Here is a 23,921-nt window from a genome sequence, read left to right as displayed (position 1 = left end):
ACCTTTGAAATGTCATTGCCCAGGAGCTCCAGCAACCAGACCAGGGTTTAACTGGTCTCTGTGTGGAGAAAGGGAGATCTGCAAGAGCAGAGGGGGCTGTAAGCCCAGGATGGATGAGCTGAGCAGAGAATAATGGCAGAAAAAAAGGCATTACAGAATCACACAATCATCTCGGTTAGAAAAGACCTTTAAGATCATCGAGTCCAAGCATTCTCTAACTCTGCCAAGTCTGGTACTAATTACTGTCCTGGGGCATGTCAGGAAGAACGTTTCCATTGGGAATTAGGAAGGATTCACGGCTGGAGCACCAGATGCTGGTGAGATCTTGCTGGTTGCTTCTGTTCTGGGATAATAAATTCAGCCCAGGGCTGAGGAAGTTATTTTACAAGCTGAGCCTGCAGAGCTTGGCTTGTGAAGTCTAGCAACAATGAGGCTGGAAGAGGGTACAAGAGGGTCCTGTCTACAGGAGAGGAGAGGAAAGGTGTTAAATCAGAGAACACTATGAGCACAAGGGCAGGGGGGAGCAACTACCCAGCAATAACGAGCTGGGGATCAGGAGAGCTTGGAGGGAGGAGGAACAAAGGTGCAAACCACCATTTCAACACGTACCTGGCCATGTTCACCCATGCAGGAGCAAGCCTGTGGCGTCCTACACCCTCTGGAAGGGCCTACAAGAGGAAATACACTGATAAAACATAATTACCCCTGACTGGGGAGCAGCAGAGCACTGCCAGGGATTGAGCCTAATGATTTCCCTTGATGGGACTAGAGGAAAGCATCTCTCTGCCCACTGGTACCTATTGTCTCTTGGGTCCCATCAGGGATACAGTGGCAGCAAAACTCCCAGAAGCTTTTTTCCCCTTATCCTACTGTTCTTTTTTAAACCCCCCTTTAAGTAAAATGATGAAGGTGAAGCAGCTATGATTAATTAAGGGCTTTTTCCTACCCAAAACCTTTGGCATTGCTTGAAATTCCAATTACCCAACTCAAACCCAGCAACGATAACAAAGCCACACAAAAGAAAGGTGCGGGGGGGGAAGCCAGGGCAAGCTGCTGCCTTAATGAGCTGAAGCCCAGGACCTGGCTGTATGGGTGCCAGGAGAAGTCATCTCAAATGAATGTCACACCTGGTTATAAATAGGGTGGCATGTGTCGCTGTGCCCATTAACAGAGTGACACGTCCCACAGCGACGGCTTAACCCTTTCCACTGCCCTCCCGTGCCTGCATCCTTTGCTAGCTCCATCAAACGGCTGGAAACCCCCAGTGCAGAGGGAATCAATCTATTCAGCAGCAGGCTGTGCTTTCACCCAGGATATTTCCCTGCCCCTGGCAGGAGGGTTGGAACTAGATCATCTTTAAGGTCCCTTCCAACCCGAACTGTTCTATGCATTTCTGGTTCTGTGATTCTACATTCAGCAGCACAGCCTGTTTGACAGAATCACAGAAACATCCAGGTGGGAAAAGACTCTCAGGATCACCAAGCCCAACCTCTGACCTGTGCAAAGAGATCCAAATTGCCTTGTAACGAGCCCATGATTGTTGCAATGGGATAGCTTCAAAGTAGTCTTCATTGCCATACGCCAAATTTCAGCCATCCTGTGCTTGAGGGCAACATCAGAGAGAGGGAGTGACAGCAACAAGTTCCTATTGTCTTTGTTTATCACACAGTGAAGGAGGCAGCATCCAAGAAGACTGGAGAGGGACTTTTCATAATGGTGGTTAGTGCTAGAACAAGAGGGAGTGGTTTGAAGCTGAGGGAGAGTAGGTTTAGACTGGATCTTAGGAGGAAGAGGTTCTTAAAGTAGTGAGACTCTGGAATAGGTTGCCCAGGGAGGCTATGGATGCCTCCTTCCCAAAGCTGCTCGAGGCCAGGTTGGATGAGCCCTTGAGCAACCAAGTCTAGCTGAGAGGTGTCCCTGCACATGGTGGGGAGGTTGGAGTAGATGATCTCTGAGGTCCCTTCCAACATAAGACATTCTATGACTTCAGCCTTTTTTGGGCTGTGTGCTCTCCTAATAAACTGACTAATAAAATGTAGAATCACAGAATCAGTCAGGGTTGGAAGGGACCACAAGGAGCAGCCAGTTCCAACCCCCCTGCCATGGCCAAGGACACCTCATACTAGATCATGCTCATACTAGTCCAGAGTCTCATCCAGCCTGGCCTTAAACTCCTCCAGGGGTGAGGCTTCCACCACCTCCCTGGGCAACCCCTTCTAGGCTCTCACCACCCTCATGCTGAAGAACTTCTTCATCACATCCAGTCTGACTCTCCCCATTCCCAGCTTTGTTCCATTCCTCCCAGTCCTGTCACTACCTGACAGCCTAAAAAGGCCTTCCCCAGCTTTCTTGTAGCCCACTTAAGCTACAATAAGGCCACAATAAGGTCACCTAGGAGCCTTCTCCTCTCCAGACTGAGCAGCCCCAACTACCTCAGTCTCTCCTCATTATGTTTTTATATAGACAGAGGAAGTTGATGCTCCTGGGCAGTCTGCAAAGCAGAGATCACAGAATCATTGAAGTGGTTGGTTGGAAGAGACCTCTAAGATGACTGAGTCCAATCATCAACCCAACACAGCAATGAGGATTCAAATTTTCTGGGGAATGAGTTTTGCTCCCTTGGGTTTTTGCTTATTCTGTTCTGGAATGTAGTGGTTTAGCATCTTAAAATTGAATTAGGCTGCAGCCAGGTGGGGTTGGGCTCTTAGGTCAGGCAAACACCAACAGAAGAAGGGGACACAGCCTCAAGCTGTGCCAGGGCAGGTTCAGGCTGGCTGTTAGGAGGAAGTTGTTGGCAGAGAGAGTGATTGGCATTGGAATGGGCTGCCCAGGGAGGTGGTGGAGTCACCACTCCTAGAGGTGTTGAAGCCAAGCCTGGCTGGGGCACTTAGTGCCATGGTCTGGTTGGTTGGGCAGGGCTGGGTGTTAGGTTGGACTGGCTGAGCTTGGAGGTCTCTTGCAAGCTGCTTAATTCTATGATTTATTTATAGCTATGGAAAAGAGAGCTTTAAAGTATTGCTCTTGGGGTGGAGATTAAACAAAAGAAATCCTGAGATCAGTGCAAATAGAGACCCACAGAGAAAGGCTAAGAGGCAGGAGATCCTTTATTGAAGGGGTAAAGGCAGACTCACAGACTGCTTTCAGAATGAAAACCAAACAAAAACCTAAAACCCAGGAAAAAAAACATATTCCCCTACACCCCCTTACAATGAAAGCCCAAAGCTTGATTTGGGTTGGGTCTGTTATGCTTACACAGCTCAGTTGCCAACTGCACCCTGGGTTGGGGGTTGGGGAGGGGGGTAGTAGCAGGCAGGGGGGAGACACCAGTCATAAACCAGAGTGGTTAAAAAAGGATGAGCAGAGACATCCCTTTTGGAGTGGGGATGTGGGAGCAGCATGTTAAACCACAGCTTAGTTGTGATATTGGTTTGAGTTATTATTTCTTTTTTTTTTTTCAATTTCTTTCTTTTTTTCTTTCTTTTTTTATATATTTTTTTTTCTTTTGAATGTCTTTGTCTCTTTCCCCTCTCCTTTCCAGACAGCTACTGTACAAAACCAAACAGAAAGTCATAATAAATACCTAACACAAGAGGCTCAGTACGTTGCTACTAATCCTTCACTGAAGGGAAATATGTATATATATATTTACAGAGATATATATCCTAATATATAACCTCTTAAATCAGCAGAGAGGCTACGTGGTTCTATAGGAAGGCTATAGCAGGAAGCCCACTGACCCCACCCCAGGCCCCACACCTCACCCCAGGCCTTGCCATCCTCCTCCTTGCTGGAAAAGCAGCCCGTGGCAGGGAGCTTTTGCAGCTAGGAAGGGGTTTCTGCATCTAGGAAGGGAAGGTTTTGCATCTAGGAAGGGAAGGTTTGCATTTAGGAAGGAAAGGTTTGCATTTAGGAAGGGAAGGTTTGCATCTAGGAAGGGAAGGTTTGCATCTAGGAAGGGAAGGTTTGCATCTAGGAAGGGAAGGTTTTGCATCTAGGAAGGGAAGGTTTGCATCTAGGAAGGGACGGTTTGCATCTAGGAAGGGAAGGTTTTGCATCTAGGAAGGGAAGGTTTGCATCTAGGAAGGGAAGGTTTTGCATCTAGGAAGGGAAGGTTTTGCAGCTAGGAAGGGAAGGTTTGCATCTAGGAAGGGAAGGTTTGCATCTAGGAAGGGACGGTTTGCATCTAGGAAGGGAAGGTTTTGCAGCTAGGAAGGAAAGGTTTGCATCTAGGAAGGGAAGGTTTGCATCTAGGAAGGGAAGGTTTTGCAGCTAGGAAGGGAAGGTTTGCATCTAGGAAGGGAAGGTTTGCATTTAGGAAGGAAAGGTTTGCATCTAGGAAGGAAAGGTTTGCATCTAGGAAGGAAAGGTTTGCATCTAGGAAGGAAAGGTTTGCATCTAGGAGTTTTGCATCTAGGAAGGGAAGGTTTTGCAGCTAGGAAGGAAAGGTTTGCATCTAGGAAGGAAAGGTTTGCATCTAGGAAGGGAAGGTTTTGCAGCTAGGAAGGGAAGGTTTGCAGCTAGGAAGGGAAGGTTTGCAGCTAGGAAGGGAAGGTTTGCAGCTAGGAAGGGAAGGTTTGCAGCTAGGAAGGGAAGGTTTGCATCTAGGAAGGGAAGGTCTGCATTTAGGAAGAGAGGCTTTGCATCTAGGAAGGGAAGGTTTTACATATAGGAAAGAGTTTCTGCATCTAGGAAGGGAGTTTTTGCATTTAGGAAGGGGGGGTTGTATCTAGGAAGGGAAAATTTGCATCTAGGAAGGAAATTTTGCATGTGGGAAAGGATCTTTTCCATCCAGGAGGGGAGTTTTCGCATCTTGGAAGGGGAGATTTTGCATCCAGGAAGGGGTTTCTGCATCTAGGAAGGGGGTCTTTGCATTTAGAAAGGGAGATTTTGCACCCAGGGATTTTTTGCATTTAGGAAGGGAGGTTTTGCATCTAGAAAGGGATTTTTTTGCATCTAGGAAGGACGTTTTCCATGTGGGAGGGATCTTTTCCATCCAGGAGGAAGGGAAGTTTGTACCTAGAAAGCATTCTTGCATCTAGGAAGGGAAGGTTTGCACCTAGGAAGCTCCAGCTAAGCAACCACGGAATATGAAAACCTTGGGAGAGACCCTTGGCCTGCATGAGCCCTGTGTGACAGATGCAGACATTTTCCTTGGCACTGTCTCAGGTTGAAAATCTCTGACCCATCCTAGATGCTGGTTGAGAAAACACAGGCTGGCCTCTGAGTTAAAACCCTCTCTAGGCTCAAAGGGGAGAAAGAAAATAACCCTGCAAGGCAACATGACTTTAGCATCCAGCTATTTGCTAGAGCCAGAGAGGGCTGAAATTCCTGGAGATTAATTAGCAGACGAAGAACATTGCCTCAAGGTAGGTCTGAACACAACCCAAACAGCTCTGCATCCCAACTCTGCAGCTGGCCTCTATTGTTTCTCATTTGGAGTCGAGCCCTCAGTACCCTCAATCCTTGGCTGCAGCCCCCTTGGTTTCATTAGGAATCACCTACAGGGGATAAAAAATGAGTATCTTGGGTTTTCAGATCAGTGTGCTAGGGGTTTTGGCACAGCTTTTGGGAAGCAGCTCACCCCACAGCCCCATCCCAAAGCCAGTGAGAAAAAGGAGCTTAGTTCAGGCAGAAGGGGCAAGAGAAAGGATTCACCCCACAGCTGCAAATGAGGAAGCTCAGGGATCACAAAATCAACTCCTCTTCCTCTAGTTCTTCTCCCACCCCCATAAGGAAAAAGCTTTTCCCACTGGAAATTCACCATCTTGCTGCCTAAAGGTGGGGGCAAGGCGTGGTATGGGTATCTGCAGGGAAGCAGCAAGGGGCATCAGGAGAGGAGCTTGGAGATACTGAATCCTTCATCAAAAAACCCTTCCCAGATTCCATCCCTGCTCCCCAGGCAGCAGCTGCTGCCAGCACGCAGATAGAGGTCACTTTGGAAGGCAAAAGTTCAGGGGCTGGGCAGCCAGCTGCAGCCGGGCTGGGGACAGGGGGGGTGGCTGTTCCCAGCCAGCAAGGAACAGTTCCAGCCTTGCCAGGCTCTGTTCCACACTGGAATTGCTCGAGCAATGCTGGAGCCTGACACCAGATCCAGGCATCTCCCTGTATCCCGGGAAAGCAGCAGTGAGGAGCGGGCACCACAGTGGGGCAGGGGAGGCTCAGCAGCTGCAGATCCTGGGCTCATCCCTGCTGCAAGCCAAATTCTCTCCAAAACGTAAGCAAAGCTAAGGAAATGAGCATGCAAGGGACTGAGAGCTGAGGGTGGGAGAGGCAAGGCTGGCACATCCAAGTGCCCAGAGCCGGGGTGGAGTGTGACCATAGGCATGCCACAGTCCAAGCACTGTGGGCTAAGTAATGAGTTCCTCCTCATGGCAGGGCTGAAAGCCAGAGCAGGCGGAATTAAGCCTTGATTTTATAGCTGGGGAAGTGGAGGCATGGGGCTGCAGCTCTAGGAATGGCTCTGCAGATGCTGGGGGGGCTTGGAGGCAGAGGTTTGCCCCCTTGTAGGTTGTAAATCCAATAGAAACAACCATGACCATCTCACCTGTCCTCCTGCCAGTGTGTGGCAGGATGTGGCCCTCCTGCTCCCAGCCAAACAAGTGAGTAGTCTCCCAAACTAAACCCACAGCTGACAAAACACTCCTCATGCTCCAGAACACCCACACCACGGCAGGGAGGGGGCAGCAACCCGGCCCAAGCCTTTTGCAAAGGCACCCTAATTCTATCAGCAAAGTCACCCAGCCTGGAGCTCCTTCACCTGCAGCTGGGATGGGACAATGGCAAAGGCAGGCTCTGCTTGTCCAGTGGACCTTCCAAACAGAGTCTGCTCAGCCATGCTGGGCAATCACAACTTGCCAGAAAGGAAGAAGGGAAGGGAGGGAGAGAGAGAGAAAGGAAGGAAGAGAGAAAAAAGAGGGGAAGGGAAGGGATGGGAAGGGAAGGGAAGGGAAGGGAAGGGAAGGGAAGGGAAGGGAAGGGAAGGGAAGGGAAGGGAAGGGAAGGGAGACAGCAGAGAGTGAAGGGAGCAAGGAGGGGAGGGAAAGGAAGAGAGCAATGAAGGAATTAAAATGAGCAAGGAGGGAAGGGAAGGAAGGAGAGGGATGTAGGGAAGGACAAGAAGGAAAAGAAGGGAGTGATTCCTTGATTCCTCCTTGTTTTGCTGCTGTTATTCCCCCTTCTGAGGTAGACATCACTGGGGTGGGGGTGAAGCACTGGAGAGTGGTTGTTTGTCTGGTGAACAAGCCTGCAGCATCCTGGCCATCCTGTCCCGGCCCGGCGCGGCTCAGCACTGGCGGAGCACACAGGAGGAGGTGGCTGGCGGCGGCCCCGGCGAGCTGCACTGCTCCGGGGCGGTGACTTGCCCGGCGTAGTCGATGCAGGAGGCGCTGCGCGTCCGCACGCCCTCGCCGCAGCTTTGGGAGCAGGGGGACCAGGGGCCCAGGCGCCAGAGCGGGCAGGGCACATCTCCGCAGGGCTTGATGTCCTCAGGCTTCAGGGCTCGGTCGCAGGCCGAGGAGCTTTGTCCCTCCACGTCCCGGCAGTCCACCGTGCGCCGCTGCCAGCCGGAGCCGCAGGTCTTGGAGCACTCGGACCAGTCGCCCAGGACCCACTGGGAGGTCAGCATCGGGCGGATGACGTTGGCTGACTTCTTCTCTTTGCCTTTTGGCTTGCTGAAAGGGACATCCTTGGGGATGAAGAAGGTGTACTTAACTTTGGGGGGGAAGACCTCGCTGGCAATGGTCAGCAGCTGAACAGTCAGGGGCTCCGGGAGCTGTTGGAAGCTCTGCAGCCTCTCCAGGGTCGTCATGGAGCCGCTGTATTTCAGGATGGTGCCCTTAATGGGGATGTCCTGCTCCATGGCCAAGATGGAGAAGTTTCCATTCAGCAGGTACTTGCCCTCCAGGGTCCTCAGGGCCAGGTAGTTGCCATCGTGACGGACCCCCCGGTGGCTGCGCTGTTTGATGTCGATGTTGGTTGCCCCGGCAGGGATGGTGACGATGTCGTTGTAGCCATACCTGCAGGGAGCAAAGGCACATGGTTATTCTGCAGGACTTCAGAGGAGATCCACGCAGGGGAGAGCACTCAGTGAGTGGGATCATAGCTCTGAAAGCTGCTCCTTGGTAACCCAGAGCACTCAGGAGCTGGAGAAGAAAATGCCACCCTGGTGTGACTCAGGCCATGTGGCCAGCAGGATCATTTTCCACACATCCCCGTGGGTGATGCTGTGGTCAGTAATTAGGTTGAGAGTGTTTTGGAACAAAACCCTTCAGGTCAAACCCTGCTCTCAGTCACCATGGACTCCTTAACCCTGATCTTAATGGGATCTCTTCTTGGCTCTAGCTCCCATGCTAATCTCTCTTTAGCCGACCACAAACAATTCATAGGAGAGTGGAAGCCCCATTTCAGCTGGCTCCCTGGAAGGAAATAATTTAGGAAATCTAATTTGGCTGCATGAGTCACCTCCCTGCGTGGAACTGGACATGTTGGGCTTTTGTTCCCATCTTTTCAACAAAAGCCTGAAATTCAACCCTTTGGCAAGGCAGCGGAGATCTTGGGTGAGGGAAGTGGTTGCCTTGGTGTCCCTGGACTACAGCTCACCCCTAAGCCTGGGGAAGAGTGACTGAGCTACTTCTGTCCCACATCAGCCCTCAAAGTGCATGCCCAGCTCACTGCACCGGGGTGAGCTGCACTCCTCAGGGTAGGAGATTTACTCACAGTGATGTGCTGAGCCCAGCCTTGTGTCTCTACCAGGGAGTAAACTGCTTGGCTTGCAAAATGCTGCCCTGGAATCAACTTGAGCCCCAGCCTGGGGAGGAGACCAGGCTGCTGCAAGGCATTTGCATGGCTGCAAACCTTGGGTAATCATAGAACCAATTTGGTTGGAAAAGGCCTCTCAGATCATTGAGTCCAACCATGCTCTAACTCTCCCAAGGCTGCTGCTAAACCACATCTCTCGGCACCACATCTCTGCCTCGTTTAAGCACCTCCGTGGATGGGGATTTAATCACCTCCCAGGGAGCCTGTTCAGTGTTTTGAGAACCCTTTCAAGTGAAGTAGATTTTCTAATGCCCAACCTAAACCTGCCCTGGCACCTGACACTAGGGAAAAGAAACCAACCCCCACCTCACTCCAACCTCCTTTCTGGGAGCTGTAGAGAGCAATGAGGTCTCCCCTCAGTCTCCTCTTCTCCAGACTAAACACCCCCAGCTCCCTCAGCTGCTCCTCCCCAGCCCTGTTCTCCAGACCCTTCCCCAGCTTTGTTGCCCTTCTCTGGACATGCTCTAGCACCTCAGTGTCCTTGGAGTGAGGAACTCAGTACTCAAGGTGTGGCTTCACCAGTGCTCAGTGCAGGGGGTCCAATAATCTATGTCCCAAAGTGCCATGTCCACACATTTCATAGAACCACAGAATGGTTTAGGTTGGAAGGAACCTCGAAGCTCAGCCAGTTCCAACCCCCCCACCATAGGCAGAGACACCTCCCACTAGAACAGTTCACTCAAGGCCTCATCCAACCTGGCCTTGAACACCTCCAGGGAGGTTGTGGAGCACAGATCAAAGATCACATTCTGTGCTTCTGTGCTCCACAACCTCCCTGGGCAACCTGTGTCAGTGTCTCACTACCCTCACTGCAAACAACTGCTTCCTAACACCCAGTTTCAATCTCCCCTCTGCCACTTCAAACCCATTCCTCCTCGTTCTGTCATTTCCAGACCTTGCCAATAGTCTCTCCCCAGCCCTCCTGGAGCCCCATTCAGATCCTGGAAGGCCACTCCAAGGTCTCCTCCAAGCCTTCTCTTCTCCAGGCTGCAGAGCCCCAACTCTCTCAGCCTGTCCTCATAGCAGAGCTGCTCCAGCCCTATAAGCATCTTCTTGAACACCTCTAGGGATGTTGTTTCCACCACCCACCTGGGCAGCCTGTTCCAATGCCTGACCAAAATATTCCTAGCCTTGCCCAGCTGGAATGAAGGAAGAAGGAAGGAGGAAGAGAGGAAACTTTTCCTCCTCCCCTAGCCCACCTCTGCTGCTCCCTTCTCCCCTTACTTGGATCTGTTGAGCGAGCCAGAGATCTTCCTGCACGTTGAGCCATTGCCACCACACACCCCACACTTGTCCAGCTTCTTGGAGGAGCCAACTACGTGATCACAGCCAGCCTTGATGCACTGCCCATGGACGCAGATGGAGAGGGTCTCTGGCCCACACAAAGTGCCATCAATCACCTAGGAAAGGGAGGACGCAGAGAGGGAAGTTAGGGCACAACTGCCTGGGCTTGGTGTGAGGTGGGGTAATGAGGGCTGATATTAATGACCACCCCCAGGTGTCTTACTTTGGCCTCAAAGACTTTAAATTCACTCCTTCCTCTGGCTTGGCAGAAGAGCTTGCATCGGTCTCGGGGTGACACTCCTGCATACTTGGGGACCCACTCCAGGCGGTTCCCTTCCAGATCCGTGAAGTTGTAGCTGTTGTACTTCTCACACTGCTGCTCCCGAAAGCTCTTCCCTGAAAGGAAAGGCTAAATGTGACCCACAAGCTGCAGGAAATTGATGAGAACCTTGGCCATGGTTGGTCACCTTAGTAACAAGCGATAGGACAAAAGCAAATGGCCTCAGGTTGCACCAGGGGAGGTTTAGGTTGGGCGTTAGAAAAAGGGACCCTGGAAGGTTTCTACCACTGCAGCAGGCTGCCAGGGGGGGTGGCTGAATCTCCATCCCTGCAAGCGTTTCAAAGCCATAGAGATGTGGTGCTGAGGGACATGGTTTAGCAGCAGCCTTGGGAGAGTTAGAGAATGGTTGGACTCAATGAGCTGAAAGGTCCTCTCCAGCCAAAATGATTCCATGATGCTACAACAGAGATGTTGCAGCATGGCAAGGACAGCAGCAGCAGGTGGGGAGTGTGCAAGCGCAGGAGGGACACCACAGCACTTCCCACCCAGCCACAGGGGAACACCACCCCCAGCAGAAGGCTCTCCAAAGAAACAGTGAATATCCCAGGGGAGTGGAGCAGTTCCTGCTGGTGAGTCCTGGGGAGGCTGGGGCAGGAGGCGAGCTCGGGCGTGTGGCTGGCACCCCCCTGCCGAGCGGCTCTGCGGAGCTGGGCTTACCATCCGGGGGGCACTCCTGGGTGTGGCAGGACTGGTACTTGGCACGCTGCCCCTCGCAGTACCTGCCACCGTGCTGGGGCTTGGGGCTGTCACAGTGACGGTAGGAGAACTGCACACCACCTCCACAGGTCCGGGAGCAGGAGCCCCAGGGGCTCCATGGGCCCCAGCCACCATCCACCACCGGCTGCAAGAGAGCAGGAGAAGCTGCTAGATCCATCCCTGAGCACACCCATCCCTGCCTGCTCACCCCTAGGGTGACCACAGGTCTGGAGCAGAGCTAAAATCCACCCCCAGCTCCTCTCACAGTATCACAGGATGGTAGGGGTTGGAAGGGACCTCTGGAATCATTGAGCCCAGTCCCCCTGCCAAAGCCACAGAGGAACACATCCAGGCAGGTACTGGAAGACTCCAGAGATGGAGACTCCAGCACCTCTCTGGGCAGCCTGTTCCTGTGCTCTGCCACCCTTCGAAGTTCCTCCTCATGTTTTGGTGGAACTTCCTAAGTGATGGTTTAATGGCAGAGCTTGGTTCAGGCCAGCCCAAGGCCTGGTGAAAGGCACAGCAGAGTTTCATCTACAGGCTGGGCTTGCCACTGACCAAAAGTAATGAAAAGAGCTGCTGAAGAAGACAGACATCCAGATGTGGTGCTCAGGGACATGGTGGACTTGGCAGTGCTGGTCTAAAAGATCTTGTCCAACCAAAGGGCAACAAAGCTGGAGAAGGATCTAGAGAACAGGTCTCATGAGGAACAGCTGAGGGAACTGGAATTAGTCTGGAGAAGAGGAGGCTGAGGAGAGACCTCCTGGCTCACTGGAAGGAGGTTGGAGTGAGGTAGGGGTTGGTCTCTTCTCCCCAGTATCAAGTAATAGGACAAGAGGAAATGGCCTCAAGTTGCATCAGGGGAGGTTTAGGTTGGAGGTTAGGGAGAATTTCTTTGCTGCAAGGGTGGTCAGGCATTGGAGCAGGCTGCCCAGGGAGTCACCATCCCTGAAGGGTGTGTGGCTGTGGCTCTTTGGGACAGGGTTCAGTGGCCATGGGGATGGTAGGTTGATGGTTGGACTCAATGATCTTAGAGGTCTTTTCCATGCAAAACAGTTCTGTGATCCTATGATATCCCACAAACAAATCAGCCGTTCCCAAAGCTGTTTCAGAAGCCAGAGCTGTGGCCAGAGGTCTGGGAACCCCAAAAGGTGAAGCCCCAGCCCGTCTGTCCCCAGTCCTTCCTCATTACCTGGGGCTTCAGGGCGTCCCGTGGCAGGCAGTGTCCATCCCAGCAGAGCCCACTGGTTCTGCAGGGGGTGCCATCGGCCCACGGCAAGCTGCCATTCTTGGTGTGGCAGAGGGGCTCCCCACTGCCCCTCCTGCACCAGAGCTGGGCACAGATGTCCTCCTCTGTGGTGTTGGGGCAGTGCTGGAAGTCCTTGCCAAAGATCTGCTGGCACTGCTGGTCCAGGCTGTACAGGGCTTCTCGGCCAGGCAGCTCAGCAGGCAGGGAGAGGGGCTCAGCTGGAACATCCAGCAAGCAGTCACCTGGGCAGGGCAGAGATGCACCAAAGCTTGATGCCATGGGTTGCAGGACACCACAAAACTCTGTCTGTGGTCTGATCTGAGGAGTGCCTCACCCCACACACCCCTCCAGGTGCTGCAAAGAGCCTAACTAAGGAAAAGGCTGGCCTGAAGGATGAGGCTCCTTACCGTGCCCTCCATCCAGGAACTCAGTCAGGTACATGGCACTGCAGGGAGACCAGGGCTGGGTCTTGTTCAAGTGGATGAAGAGAGGAGCCATCATGTGGTGCTTCCCAAGGGGCCCAAAGAGCCGCTCGCAGGTCTTGGAGTCATCGTGGGGCATGCTGAGTACATGACCTGGGGAGCAGAGAGCATCTGTGAGCTGCAGCCTCCTGGCCCCTGCTCTGCTGCAGGTGATGTGTGGGCAGCTGAGAACATCTAGAAGGTGCCAAGCTGCAGAAGCTCTTTGCTTTGATTAATCAGAAGCAATGACCAAACTGGTGCTTGCTCTGCCTCAAAGGTGCAACCTGCTGCATGCAGGGCACAGCAGCCCAGATGAGCCAGCACATCCCTAGGAGTGGCCAACCAAAGGGGAGAGCTGCTTGGCCTCAGGCTCATCACATCAGACAAGTTCACTTTTACACCAGCTTAGGAACTTCAGAAAGGAGGTTGGACTGAGGTGGGAGTTGATCTCTTCTCCCTAGGTGATAGGATGAGAGGAAATGCCCTGAAATTGCACCAGGGGAGGTTTAGGTTGGAGACTAAGAACAGTTTCTGTACTGCAGAAGTGGTCAGGGATCAGAACAGGCTGCCCAGGGAGGTGGTGGAGTCTTCCTCCCTGGAGTAGTTCAAGAAATGTGTGGCCCTTGCAGCTGGGGAAGTGGTTTAAGGGCTGTGGTGGTTGAGGTTGGACTCAATGATCTTAGAAGCCATTTCCAACCAAAACTATTCCATGATTCTGTCAGTGCCAGAATCTCCTCAGGGCTGCCCAAGGCTTGGCAGCTGGTACCCAGCCAGGAGATGCTGGTGCTGGGCCACATCACCTCCCAGCAGCAGGGCTGGGAAAGCAGAAACCCTGGTGGGGAAGGGCTGGCTTACCCAGTTCATGAGCCAGGGTGTAGGCTGCCTGCAAGCCCTCGTCCTCAATCACCGAGCAGCTCTTGTTGCGGTCGCACATGGTGCCGATATCTGCCACTCCCAGTGTGTCACAGCCCTGGTGGCCACAGAAGTCCTGTTTGCCAGCAGCACCAAGGAGGGATAAGGTGAGATGAAGAGGTCCAACACTTAGCAGCCCCAACATCTCCAGGCAGAAACTCAGTGGTGCTCTGCAGCCCCAATACAACCACCTCCCTTGTGGCTTTGCCCCAAGCTCCATCCTCTGCAGGGTGGGAGAGAATCTCTCCTCTCCCTCCAAGGACACCACAAGCCCTTTCCTTCCCCTAGAGCATCCCCAGGAGACCCTTCAGACCTGTCTGGTCAGCAGGATGGCAGTGTCATAGTGCTCTGGGTGCCGGTCACTCGGGGGGTTGAACCTTTGCTGCCAGCTGCAGAAGTTGCGCAGGGTGAGGCCACCGTTGTCAGACACCTCTGGCCCCGCTGCAGCCTCATCCACCACCAGCACCTTCACCACCACCAGGTTGATGGAGTTCTTCAGGCTGGGGTGCTTGTAGATGCGAGCAGCCATGGACATCAGGGTCAGGACGTGGTTCTGCAGGGGAAGAGAGGGGCAGGCAAAGCCTGGGTGAAATGTTTGCCACAGGGCTCCGTTCTTTTTTGGCTAGGAAAGGAGAGATTCACCTGAGGCAGGAAGCCAACCACAACCAGAGCAGCTCAGGCAGCCACCTGGGCTGATGGACAAGTGCTGCCTTTTCTCTACATGATGCTTTACACCTTGTGCCAGGGGGAAGGGCAGGCAGGACATGCCCAACCCCTCATCACCTTCTCCACCTGCCATGAACCTTCTGCACTCAGAAACCCTTTGGGATAACCTCACAAGTCCCTGCGAGTGCTCTTGCATACTCCCGCATCATTAAGCCTGCTCTGGCTGCCCTGGGGCAGGAACAGTTTATTCATGGATTTATAGCATGCTTTGAGTTGGAAAGGAACTTAAAAATCATCCAGTTCCAACCCTGTTGCCATGGGCAGGGACACCTCCCACTAGCCCAGGTTGCTCAAGGTCTCATCCAACCTGGCCTTGAACACCTCCATGGAGGGGGCATCCACAGGCTCCTCGGGCAACCTGTTTCCCTCTCTCACTGTAGAGAGTTTCTTCCTAATCTCCAGTCTAAAGTTGCCCTTTTCCAGCTTCAATCCATTCTCCCTCACCCTATGACTCCCAGCCCTTGTTAAAAGTCCCTCCCCAGGGCTGGGTGCTAGGTTGGACTGGATGATCTTGGAGGTCTCTTCCAACCTGGTTGATTCTATGATTCTTGTAGCCCTCTTCAGGTACTGGAATGGTTCTCTAAAGTCTCCCTGGAGCCTTCTCTGAACAGCCCCAACTCTCACAACCTATCCCTGCACAACACCTCACTGGTGCAAAGCCAACCCTTGCATTGCTGTACGAGTCCTGCCCGTGCTGGTTGGCAGGGTTGGAAGCCACATTGTCCTCAGTGGGAACAAAGCACTTTGATGGATGAGTCTTCACCCAGCAGCATCCAGTGCTGGGGCAACTGGGACGCCCAGAGATGACTTAATATGTCAAACGCGCCAGCGATGTTTAGGCTGATGTAAACATCTTATCTGAGCATCAAAATTCCTCTTCTGCTTGGCACTCACTCACAGCCCCGCAGTCAGGAGAGAAGAATGCAGCTGTTACACAATGAAGTATTGGGAAAGAGAAAGTGGCTTCTCTCCTCCCCAGACAAATTACACCCCACGGTCTCGCTCCAGCCACGCTAATTAAACTGGAAGGACTCAGGAAGACCTCTCTGATGGCTCAGCCTCTCCTCACCCTGCCAAAAAATCCCCTCTCCCCAGTCCATGGTTCCTGGGTGGAGCTGGCTGGTTGTGCTCATCCATCCTGATGCTGATGGGGTTTGTGCACAGAATGCCCTTTTCTTAGCAAATGAGGGAGAGGTTGAGGGAGAAGCCCCCCTCCTCCCCGAGCAGCACTGGCACCAAGAGCTGCTCACCCAGGGCAGTTGTGGCTCTTTCCGACTGCTCTGTCACAGTTCATCCCCTCACTGGCAGCTCCATGTAAGCAGATGTTTTCCTTCAGTAGCCCAAGTTCTCCCCAGCTCATTATCCGAGGGCAGGCCCCAGTAAGGGCGATGGGAGCACGGAATGGACTGGTTTATTTAGACTGAGCAGACATGACTCATGTCCCAGCCCCAAGCATGTCAGAAATGTCACAGAGAAGTCACCACCCCGGCAAGAAAGCCGAGCGAGAGCCCTACAAGTGGTTGCTCCAGGGAACCAAGGAAAATCCATTTGGAATCTTCCTAAACACACCACAGAGCCTTCCTGAAGGGCTCTCACAGCACTTCAGGACATGGACATGGCTTAGAGGTGCTGGGCTGATGGTTGGACTTGATGGTCTCAGAGGTCTTTCCCAACCTTTATGGCTCTACGAGATCATCCATCTTTTCCAAGGAAGTAAATCCTACCCTGCCCTTTTCTATCCCATTACAGGTCTCTCTCTATCCCATAGTTGAGAGCTCTTGGTCCCTACCACAAGTCCCTCAGCACACCAACCCTCACATTCCCAGGGTTCCATCCAGGCCAGAAGTTGATTCAGCAGCAGGAACAGAGGGACTCAGGAAACATCCATTCACTTTCCCTGCATCTGGAAGGCGAAGATGGGAAAGGAACTGAACAAATGGCAGTGCAGAGTAGAAGGTCAGATTCACTTGTTCCACCATCTGGTGTCTATTTATACCCATCCCTGGACTGTGCTGGAGCTGGTTGGATTTTGGATGGACCTTGACAGCTCCAGGGAGAGCACCTCCTTCACTTGGACAAGGGTTTGGAACTGGGGCCAAAAGCAAATTATGGGATCCCTAGGGCTCAGAAGAGGCTGAATGAGCACTTCTGGCTTTGGATGAGCTGAATGTCTCCTGTCCCATCCTCTCCATGCCTTTGCAAGCAGGATCTGGCTTCATGAGCCATTCAGCAGGGAATGTAGCCTTCTCCAAGGTTTCCTTTCCAGCATCAAGGATGAAGATGAGATTGGGATCAAGTGTGGGGCAGTCACAGGGTCATGTCTGGGGACCACAGTGGTTTCTACCTCTTTGAAGAGCCCTGCAGTGAGTGCAAGGAACTTCCCTGCCATTTCCAAGCACCATCCCAGGAGATCTTGGTAGAATTTCTGTCCAGCTGGTAAATACAGCTGGAAAGTCACCCCATTACCTGCTCTGGGGGAAGAGGACACCAGCCCAAGCCTAAGAGACTGCAGGAGCATCCCTCCCGTGCTCCATGTGCTGCTTCTATGCCCAGGCATGAGGCATGAGCATCACAGCCTGGTAATGCACCCCAAAACTTCCTACCTCCTTTTTCCCTGGCTACAATCCTTCCCTTTGGTCTTTAGATGATAAATCCCAACCATTCCCTCCTCGGGATGGTAGGAGATGCTTTTGGTCCAACATCTCTACGTTACAACAGCTCTGACATCCCTTCCTGCCACAGCATCACTGCTCTGGGGAGAGACCCAAACTAGGCACGCAGGTGCCACCAGCACTGCCCAGCATGAGACTACCAGCAGCAAAGGGAATGTTGAGGTAAAAATAAACACAACTGAGAGCAAAGGGAGCTGACAGGGTCGGGCAGAAGCTGATCAAGTTGGATTTCAGCTCCCACTGCAGACCTGCAAAACGTCTGCTGACATTCTGCTCCCTGGGAAACTCTCAGAAGCTGAATTCTGCAGAGCCCCACAATCGAGCTGGGATTTTGTACCTTGTTTTTAACTACTATTATTATCCTTATTCTAGGGGAGGAGACACTGCTCTTACACAGGCATTAGCTACGACTGTGGTATGCACACAATGATCTAATAGCACCAGACCCACCCAGTGCAGACGGACGGCAGGGAAGCTCCCACGCAACATCCCCACTCAAACTCATTTGCCTCCAACATGCTCCACGGAGATTAATGCTCAACCCAACCTGGAGCTGCAGTTTGCTTTGTTTGTTGGGGTATATTTTTTCTCCCTAAAGGCCAGAAACAAAGTGGGGGGGGAGAAGAAACAAAGCAGCCAAAGAACCCAGGAATGCTGCGATTCGTGGAGCGCAGGCGGATGGAAGGAAGAAAACACAAGGTCAGACGTGAGGGCTGCCCAGCTTTCAAAAGAAAACAAGTGGTAAAAACACATCCCAGCTTGTCTCACTCCCCCAAAGCCACGGCTGCCTGCTGGCTCCCCCCAGCTGGGATACCCACAGCGGCCAGCGGCCACCCTGCCAACCTCCCTCTGCGGTTTGAAACCCGCCCCAGGAATGTCCTTCCAAAAGCGTAAGCTGCAGCCAAAGGAACCGGGGAGGAGCAAGCTGGAGGTGAAGGGAACACCTTGCAGCCTGCCTGGCTGCCCTCCTGCCTTCGCAGTTCACTACCTCATCCCTTTTCGGTTTGCCACATGATTTCCACCCCCACCGCCCCCTTCTCGTCATTTCTTGCTGCCTACTTGGGACTGCCCCGCAGAACAACCCCTTTTGTTTTCAGGGTAGGGGAAACTGAGGCACGCAGAGGGCTGCCACCAGCTCTTTGCAGGCACGGCTGAACCTGCTGCAAAACCCCGAGCCTGAGAGCATCCCGGGGATGGCACACAGCAGTTTGGTGCCGGGCTGTGGCGGTGGGAGCTGGCTGGCTCCACGCTGAGCCTTTCATTCTTTAGCCCTGGATAATCGGCGGTCCCTGCGCCAGCAGCGGCGCTGGAACGCGGCAGCTGTGGGACATTATGGGGTGACGTGAGGAAGCCAAGCGCAGCGGCCAGCGGAATACTTCAGGAGGCTGCCTGCTCCTCCAGCCCCTTGCAGCAAGACGGATGCACGCTCAGGGTCACACCCGAGGGATAAATCCCAGGGGAAAGGCAGCAGCGCTGCTGGATCAGAGAGTCACAGAACCGTTTTCGGTTGGAAAAGTTCTCTGAGCTTCTCCGGTCCAACCTCCAGCCCAGCACCACCATGGCCACTAAACCATGTCCCAGCGTGCCACGGCTACACATTTCTTGACCATCTCCAGGGATGGGGACTCCACCACCTCCCTGGGCAGCCTGTGCCAGTGCCTGAGCGCTCCTGCAGCAAAGAAATTCTTCCTCGTCTCCATCCCAAACCTCCCCTGTCACAACCTCAGGCCATTTCCTCTCCTTCTATCACCCGATACTACAGAGAAGAGACTGACCCCCACCTCCCCACAACTACATTTCAGGGAGTTGTAGAGAGCAATGAAGTCTCCTCTCAGCTTCCTCCTCTTCGACAGTGGCATCAGTGCAGCTTCCCCTTTCCTTTGCAAAGATCCCCTTTAATCCCACCCCGGGTGCCTTTGGGATGGGCTCAGGCTCCTTTTGTCAAGGGATTAAGCAAACTCAGCAACTCGAGATGCAAAGTATCCTAAAGTGAGCCTAGGAGCCGGATACGAGGGGACCTGAGGCTGGGAGGTTGCTTTGGCTTTACCTCCAAGGCCACTTCAGTGGTCAGTCAGGGTGTGGGAGAGCTGGCAGAGGGACACCAGCAGCGCCCTGTGCCACACACTCCAGCACTTGTCTGGTTTTAGAGGGAAGGGATTCCAGCAGTGCTCCTAAGCCCTCATAAATCTGCCTGCGATGAACACAGAAGCTGGGTGAGGAATCCTGGCTGAATCAGATGGATCTGCTTCTGCCCTGCTCCTCAGTCATTCCCAGCTCCTGGAGTCAAGGATCGCAGCTGCCTTACTCACAAGAGCAAGAGGGAAAGAGAAGGGGATCACAGCCATCACGTTTGCAGAGGAGAACTTGGAAACTTGTCTCATCTGCACCCAAGAGGCTGGAGAAATCCCACCACAGGAATGCAGTTCTGCTGCCAGCTGGCTGGGAATGCTCTGGATGGCTTTGGTAACCACTTGAGGTGTCTCAGCAAACATCCCTCGAGACTTGCAGAGCATCCTTGCAAGTGCAGCCTGCGCTGCAGGTGCTCAGCCCAACCTCCCTTTCTCCTCCAAGTCAGAGGGATCAGCCCCTTCACTGCCTCCTGCCTCAGTTTCCCCTACCCAAACCCCCTCACTTGTCAGTTATGCTCAGCCTCCTTTTTTTAACCTCAGCATTCTGGGTTCTCTGCAGGAAAAACAAGAGATAACTTGTCCAGCCTGCATACTCACACCCATCCAGTCCCTGAAGTGGGCTACAAGAGAGCTGGGGAGGGACTTTTTACAACTGCTTGTAATGGTAGGATGAGAGGCAATGGAAGAAGGGGGATTGAGACTGGAGATTAGGAAGAAATTCTTGACAGTGAGGCTGGTGAGACACTGGCACAGGTTGCCCAGGGAGGTTGTGGATGCCCTCTCTCAGGAGGTGTTCAAGGGCAGCTTGGATGGGGCCTTGAATAATCTGATCTAATGGAAAGGGGGTTGGAACTAGATGATCTCTAGGCTCCCTCCCAACCCATTCTGTGATTCTAGGCTCTTCCTAATTAGTACAGGTCCCATCCCACCGAGTCCTCCATGACTGACTGAGTGCTCAGCACCATCACCACCCCTAACACCCTATCTCCTGCAAGCATCAAGCCAGAAGAACAATTAAGCCCCCAAATTTCAGGTCTGCCTCTGCTTTCACTTCACCATTTCCCCCTCCTGCTCTCACTCCATCGTATTCCTCCATCAGTACTTCCATGAGCATCGATGGAGGCAGAGTTAAGCTCTTGTTATCTAAATGAGGTTAACAGCTGAGCTGTAAGGCTGGGATTGATTAGGAGTAAATCATTAACAGCACTCAGCATGACACTGATTACAGCTCACAGTGCTCGAACACATCTTATAGTGACTTCTTTTTGAGCTCTTGCAGCTTGTGCAAGAAAATAACTGGGAATACAAACAATGCTTGTGACCTTTAATAACTGTTTGGTAATTAAAGTGTGGTTTATGGGAAGGAAAGTCACTATATAAATATGGATTCTTCTAACTCAACATTTCTGCTCCCTGGGCATCTCCTAAGTCAGCTCTCTGAAATATCAGCAGCTCCAGCAAGCCACCACTTCTTTCTTTAATTGCTTCTTTGGGTTTTCTTTGGCCCACAAAACGTTCAGGGAGAAGTGAGATGGGTGTTTGGGTCTCCTGAGCTAGCAGCTTCTCCCTGCCCCTTTTTTTGTGTGCGTGTTTGAGAACAAAAGGCACAGAAACACAGCAGGTGGCTCTCTTTTTCTCCCCTGCTTCCCTGCTACACCAGAGCTAGCAGAAATTTGCTCCCAAACGCTTCAAGGCATTGTTGCCCTGTCCAGCCAAACCTACACCTTTAAAGCTTTCCTTCCCACCAAGAAACATCCTGAGGGGTGATGCAAACACACTGCTCTTGAGGACATCCCTGGAAGTTTGGATGTGGCTCTGAGCAACCTGATCTAGTGTGAGGTGTCCCTGCCCTTGGCAAGAGGCTTGGAACTGGATGATCTTTGAGATCCCTTCCAACCCTGACAATTCTGTGACAAAGAGATGGCAAAATGGGAACTGAGCAGACTGGAAACTCCCCGATAACTGAGGGGGCTGCCATGGACCTACCAGGCAGCACCACCCACCCCTAGGGCTTCACCAGCCAAACCAGGACAGGGTTCCAGCATTTCAGCCTACTGGTTGCTGCTCAGCAGCCTTCTGAGAGTGCCACACAGCACAGATTTGCCCAGAGGGTTACTGGCTTTTCCCTAGCTCAAGCTAGGCATCAGCAGGGTATCTTCTCCTAAAACATACCCCCTTAGTTTAGCAGGAGGCAGACCCCTGGGTGTTGCTTTCAGGCCACTGGGTTCCAGAGGATGCACTCTACTGCTTTTCCTGTCCTCCTGGGGAATCAAAAGCCAGCTCCACACTATGGGGAGAGCCATTTCCACCTCCACTTAAATGTTTGTTGCTTGAATATTCAGATCACTCCACTGCAAACTGGTTTTTGACTGATGTGAGCTGTGAAGGGGCTGTCTCCAATTACAGAATTCATCACTCCTCGACCCTTTATCTGCTCCTGCCAGCCTGGCTTAGTGGCATGCAAGTAAAGTCAGGCAAGAAGAGAATCCTGAGTGATGCTGAGCAGCTGAACTCAGCTGGAGCTCCAAGATTTGGCATTTCTCAAGGTCCAGCCCAGCCTGGGGAGGGCTGGAATTAAACCAGTGGAGAATATGCAGTGGAGAAGCAGGATGAAGCCCCAAGGAGAAGGGTAAAGAGGGCAGAAATGACTAACCCCTGGGTTCAGCTGCCCACCTGCTCCTTGCTGAGCTCAGACTCCACTAGCAGCTGCATACCCAACCAGGATGAGCAGCTTTGGTGCAGAGACCTGAGTGAGTTTCAGACCAGCCCATGGTGGTGGGGAGCTGGCTTTGCAAGGAGCATGAAAAATAACCTGGTGCCTGCTGGTCAAGAGCCCTGGAGACAGATGTGGGAGGCAGAGAGACCTCACTCTCCACTCCCAGGGTGCTCATGAAACCTGGCTGTGGGCAGGAGCTCCATAGCTGGAGCATGCTGAAGGAGAGGGAGAGTTTCTCGTGGTGGTGGCTGGGGAAAAGGGTTGTTGCTGCATCTGCTCAGCTGCTAACAGGTGGTTCAGGAGCAGGACTGCAGGACTCGGCCCCTGGTTCATTTGCTCTTTGGCCAGAGCTGCTCCTGGAAAGGGACCTGAGCCTATTGCTTTGCAGGACAGCTCTCTCCCCACAGCAAGACAGGCATTAACCCTCCTGTCCCTCATCTTTGTGTACACCAGGCTGGTGGGACATCGAGAGAGAGGGGGGATGGAAGGATGAAGGGGACAGAGGAGACAGAGGTGTGAAGGGAAGGAGATGGAGGGATCAGAGAAGACAGAGAAGTGAAGGAGTGATGGGGTGGAGGGGACCTTCAGGATGAAGGGATAGAGAGCCACTGAGGACAGGGGTGGAGAAGCAGTGGGGACAGAGAGACAGACTAGTGAAGGGGGCATAGGGCCAAAGGGGCAGTGAGGACAGAAGGATAGAGAGGACAAAGACACTGGAGGGGTGAAGGGGACAGAGGGAACTGCAGGATGAAGAGACAGAGTCACCGAGAACAGGTACAGAGAACGAAAAGGGACAGGGATGAAGGGGCAGGGATGAAGGGGCAGGGATGAAGGGGCAGGGATGAAGGGGCAGGGATGAAGGGGCAGGGATGAAGGGGCAGGGATGAAGGGGCAGGGAGGCCAGAAAGATGGAACGGGCAAAGGAAAGGGCGTGGAGTTGATCAGAGAACATGGAGAGGTGAAGAAGTGAAGGGGACGGAGGGAACCGCGGGATGAAGAGATGGAGAGGGTGGAGGGGCAGGGGGACAGAGGGGCGAGAGGGCCAGCGGACAGCCAGCAGCGCTTACCTCCACCTCCTCCCCGTAGAAGCGCACCATGGAAGCGTCAGCCACCAGCAGCGTCTCCACGTAGCGCGCCTGGGAGATGAAGCGCTTGGCTCTGCGGAGCGGCTCCCCGGAGCCGATCCCGGCGGCCCCGGCAGCAGCAGCGGGGCTGGGGGCGCCCGGCGGGGCGGCTCGGCGCCGGAGGCGGTGCAGGCGTCTCCAGGGAGGGCTGCCCGAGGGCTGCCCTAGGGGCTGCAGCTCGTAGGAGACCCCATCGAGGAGAAAAGCGGCTCGGTAACCGCCTCCCCCCTCGCAGCGACTGAGCACGGCGGGGCCATCGGGGCTCCCCTCGACGCTTCCCGAATAGAAGCAGCCCCGGCGCGGCGGGCTGCGACCCGGGGAACGGCGACCCCCCAGGCGCTGGAAGCGGAGCCGGGGAGCCAAGAAAGCGGCGTCGGGGCGCAGGCGGAGCACGACGGAGCGGCCGAAAGCGGCCAGCCTGAGGGCGAGCTGGCCCGGGGGTGCGGGCAGGCGGGCGGGCAGCAGCGACTGAGCCTCCCGGGGGGGCGGCGGCGGCGGCAGCGCCCAGGCGTGACACAGCAGCAGCAAATGGAGCGGAGCCCGGCCCCCCAGCAACCCCCCCCGCCGCCCCATCGCCCCCACCGGGCTCCCCCGCAGCCTCCGTGCCGGCTCCCCAACCCCGCCGTATTTATACTTTCTGCACACCCCCACCCCCCCTTCCCCGGCTTTGACATAAGAGGGTTATTTTTGATCTCTCTGCTGGTCCCGTCCCCCCCACCCGCCTCCCCTTCCACACACTCTCCCCTCCCCTGCCAGCCAGAGCCTGGGGGAGGAGAAGTGAAAGAGGGAAAAAAA

At 53.6% G+C, this 23,921-nt stretch overlaps 1 protein-coding gene and 1 long non-coding RNA gene across 2 annotated transcripts; both read right to left on the bottom strand.

Annotated features, from left to right (window-relative positions):
• Positions 1-68: 68 nt before the first annotated feature.
• LOC135191134 (uncharacterized) lies at positions 69-1,868 on the bottom strand. The gene is made up of 3 exons (XR_010308733.1): positions 1,497-1,868; positions 610-668; positions 69-460 (listed from the first exon to the last, which is right to left on the bottom strand). It is a non-coding gene; the product is annotated as an uncharacterized LOC135191134 (long non-coding RNA).
• A 2,556-nt stretch (positions 1,869-4,424) lies between these two features.
• Positions 4,425-23,699, bottom strand: ADAMTS8 (ADAM metallopeptidase with thrombospondin type 1 motif 8). Its single transcript, XM_064173229.1, has 9 exons — positions 23,070-23,699; positions 14,073-14,312; positions 13,703-13,835; positions 12,794-12,961; positions 12,330-12,628; positions 11,099-11,282; positions 10,325-10,497; positions 10,042-10,217; positions 4,425-8,015 (listed from the first exon to the last, which is right to left on the bottom strand). Exons 1-9 carry the CDS (start codon positions 23,697-23,699, stop codon positions 7,283-7,285), a joined length of 2,736 nt encoding a protein of 911 aa, XP_064029299.1. The 3' UTR covers positions 4,425-7,282.
• Positions 23,700-23,921: the final 222 nt, after the last annotated feature.

Source organism: Pogoniulus pusillus, chromosome 38 (assembly GCF_015220805.1).
Source record: "Pogoniulus pusillus isolate bPogPus1 chromosome 38, bPogPus1.pri, whole genome shotgun sequence".
Classification (NCBI taxonomy): Eukaryota; Metazoa; Chordata; class Aves; order Piciformes; family Lybiidae; genus Pogoniulus; species Pogoniulus pusillus.
The sequence above is the reverse complement of the archived record's forward strand: the minus strand, read 5'-3'. Positions and strand labels throughout refer to the sequence as shown.